Source organism: Cydia splendana, chromosome 16 (assembly GCF_910591565.1).
Source record: "Cydia splendana chromosome 16, ilCydSple1.2, whole genome shotgun sequence".
NCBI lineage: Eukaryota > Metazoa > Arthropoda > Insecta > Lepidoptera > Tortricidae > Cydia > Cydia splendana.
In genome coordinates this window covers 5,675,116-5,678,498 of record NC_085975.1, presented here as the reverse complement: position 1 = coordinate 5,678,498, position 3,383 = coordinate 5,675,116, and the positions used below count along the sequence as shown (strand labels likewise).

Here is a 3,383-nt window from a genome sequence, read left to right as displayed (position 1 = left end):
GTCCCTTTTTAGAGAGATTATTCCCAAATAGCTGCATGGTATCAAGAAGCTGCATTCCCGTTTAAGATCTAGCCTATATATCCTACGGCTTATGAACGTTTTTGATAATTCTTCTTCTTCTTCTTCTTCTACTCAGCATATTTGCGTCCACTGTTGAACATATGCCTCTTTGATGATTTGATAATTGAACCAATGTTATTACTAAGAAATATTCCAAAGAACTGTTTTTATTTACTTGAAAAAATGCCTTGAAATTCATGTAATTATTGTAATTATTGAATTATTGGTTATTGATACCTACTCAATAAACCTCCGACAACCGGTTTTAAATTTAACATCGAGGGGATAGGTATCTATTGAATATTTCACAATAATTGCACACACCACACGAGCGCTTCAAAAATAAAACATTCGACTTGACTACGAGGTTAGACGTGGGCCATAATATGATAAAATTAATAGAAAAATATAAAACAAAACTGTTTATGCCTAATGAGAATCCTATCGAAGAAGCTAAGAAGATAGTCGTCGGGGTCCAGCAATTTGTCGGGATTCGGGATGTCTTTGGCGACAACAAGGAACTTAGTAAGCATAACCCACTCAGGCAGATCATGGGGATTAACTAGTCGGCTAGATAGTAGTAGTAGTAGTAGTTTTCCACCGTATGACTTTTTAACATTTCAAACTCTTGCCAACTATATTTTGTCCATTTGGTCCGGATTTTAATTCATTTTAAAGAGAGACGAGTGATTATCAAATGGAACAAATAGATGAGCGAATATATATCAGTTATTTCATAAGAGTACATAAAGTACACGTTGTTTGACAATGGTAAAACACACATTCACCTACAAATAATCCAATAATCAATTAGGTACATAATTTGTCAAATTGAAAAGGTAGATTAAAGCTTGCTATCTTCAGTTCTCAGGTCTCCAAAAAAAATATTGATCCGTGGGATTTTTCTACTCTTTCTTTTTTTGTTCTTTAATGCTCGGGACAGGGGCACGCTCTCGTTTCGGAGGCCAAGATTCTCTTTGGATCGCTGAGCCAAAACAGTTAGTTAGTTAATGCTCCCGGTTATTTTCCAGGATGGTCCCCACTTTCAGTGGTAGGAATGCTGGTACTCCCTGCGGCTTTTCTGTATACGGGTCTGTTCAGTCAGACCATGTATCTGGTGTCCGTGTTCCCGGACAAGGTGGACTCCTTCAAAGCTATCAACTGCATCAGCGCGACCTGCGTGCCATTGTCCAAGTATATTTTTATGTGGACTTCAAGGTAAGACAGATTTATGAAGAACAATATTTCCTACAAAGCCTCCGCTGTTCTGGCGTCTTCTTGTCTGACAGCGAGTCATATTTTTTTGTATAGTAGAATTTAGTTAAAGTGTAGCATTAAAACAAAAAAAAATGTCTACAATCATTTTACAGAGTACCTGACAGCTAATAGGTATTCCATGTAAAAATTAACAGTCATAGGGACCATCATTAGACGCGAGAGGTAAGTATATAAAATGCTAAAAAGACTTATGATTCCAGGAACCGCCTCAGGACAATAATGGAAATGAGCCACGAGGGTCTCGGAGTGCTTCCAGAAGGAAGTCCAGCTCGGGCTCGCATGCTGCAGACTCTTCACAAAGCACAAGGCGTCTCCTGGCTTGTAATACTCAATCAGGCCATCATCCATATAGTTTACTTGGTACTACCGGTCTTCTTAACTGTCTTCATGAACGAGAGATATCTGCCAACGACTCCTGGGGAATCTTATGGTAAATATATAAGCTTACAAATAATAAACAATCGAATGGCATACTTAACCTAGCCTAAGTGTTTTCTGACCCCTCCTGGAGAACTTGATGTAGGTAAATACAATACTTAAAACCCTTCGGGTCACTTGGGGCTGCACAACTTATAATTTGTTCTTTGATGTTTTCTTTAAGAAGCCGTTCACGATATAATTTCTATACCTACATACTAATTACTCGATTGTCTAACCACATGAACGCACACGTCATAAAATATAACATGTTGGTGGAGATAATTACGAGAATTCTTCCACAAGAAGTTAAAATTTAACTGTGTTGATAAGTACTTCAGATAATAGTTGAGATATTACGAGAAATATTCCTGTAACTAAGTATAATAGATAATAGACCAAAAGATATTCTTGTTAAATGTTATATAAGGCGTATTCGGGTAGCGCCCAATCAATATGGGATACATACTCGTATTTCCGAAAAACACCTTTTAATCATCATCATACGGAATTACACAGTGTTCGGAAGTGCTGCGGAACTCTCCGAATATAAGTTGTTTTACTATATTAGAAATCGGTCAACGAATGTCCTAAGTCTATTTTATTCCCCAGGCCTCACTCCTAAATACGAAACGCCGTACTACGAAGCCACGTTCGTAATAACGTCTGTTGCTACCGCGTTTTCTGCCATCAACCAGACTGGCTACATAGTGCTCTTCGTTACACTGGTCGCCCACGCACTTGGACATTTCTACGTCATCGCCGAGATTTTCCACGAAATCTACAAACTTTCAAGTGTCAACGGAGAAATAAACGATGATTCGAGAAAAGAAATAGATGAAATGCTGACGTTCTGCATCAAACACCATCAATTCCTTATAAAATATCACGGGAAAATTAGTGAGCTCTACCAAGCTATTTTCGGAGCTCAATTTCTTATGATGATAATAGTATTAGTGACAACGCTACAGACGATGTACTATTGGGATTTCAGTAACACGATTTTGACAGGAGGGACCGGTATAATGCCTCTGACTATTTACTGTTTTGGTGGGGAGCTGATGATTTCGGCGGCTGAAAATATGTCGGAGGCTATTTACTCTTGTGGCTGGGAAATGATGGAGCCAAGACAAGCTAGGGCCGTAGGCTTAATCCTGTGCATCTCTCAACGACCCCTGCACCTTACTGCAGCCGGGTTTACGACTATGAATCGAGACACCTTTGCAAACGTAGTGCAAGCCGTTTACAAGATTTACGCCGTTTTTAATTAAAAACTAACAAAGATAGTTGAGCAAACACATTTTCCTTTGAGAGTGCTTCTTGTTTAAAGTTATTTCCTTATTAATATTTTATAATTTTCTCCTAGAAATAAGCTTGTTTTGATAGCCAACGCTGTTCGAAGAAATCTTTCTTGCCAACAGATTCGTAATAAAAGCAAACAAAGGCAAATTACTTAAACAAATTATTGTTGATATAGGCAATGGATGTTTGTAGCGCTTGGCTCTAATAATTATAAAGGTATATAGTCATACTAGTATAAATCACAGTTTATTATAATAAATAGAGTGTAAGGCTCACGGTAACATGTCCATTGGCATTTCTTTAAGTGTTTGCGATCGCTCGCGAGT

At 38.0% G+C, this 3,383-nt stretch overlaps 1 protein-coding gene across 1 annotated transcript; it reads left to right on the top strand.

Annotated features, from left to right (window-relative positions):
- The first annotated feature begins 403 nt into the window (after nt 1–403).
- Nucleotides 404–3,071, top strand: LOC134797866 (uncharacterized). Its single transcript, XM_063770217.1, has 4 exons — nt 404–591; nt 1,104–1,278; nt 1,539–1,768; nt 2,368–3,071. The coding sequence occupies exons 1-4, from the start codon at nt 447–449 to the stop codon at nt 3,024–3,026; spliced, it is 1,209 nt and encodes a 402-aa protein (XP_063626287.1). The 5' UTR covers nt 404–446; the 3' UTR covers nt 3,027–3,071.
- The last annotated feature ends 312 nt before the right edge of the window (nt 3,072–3,383 follow it).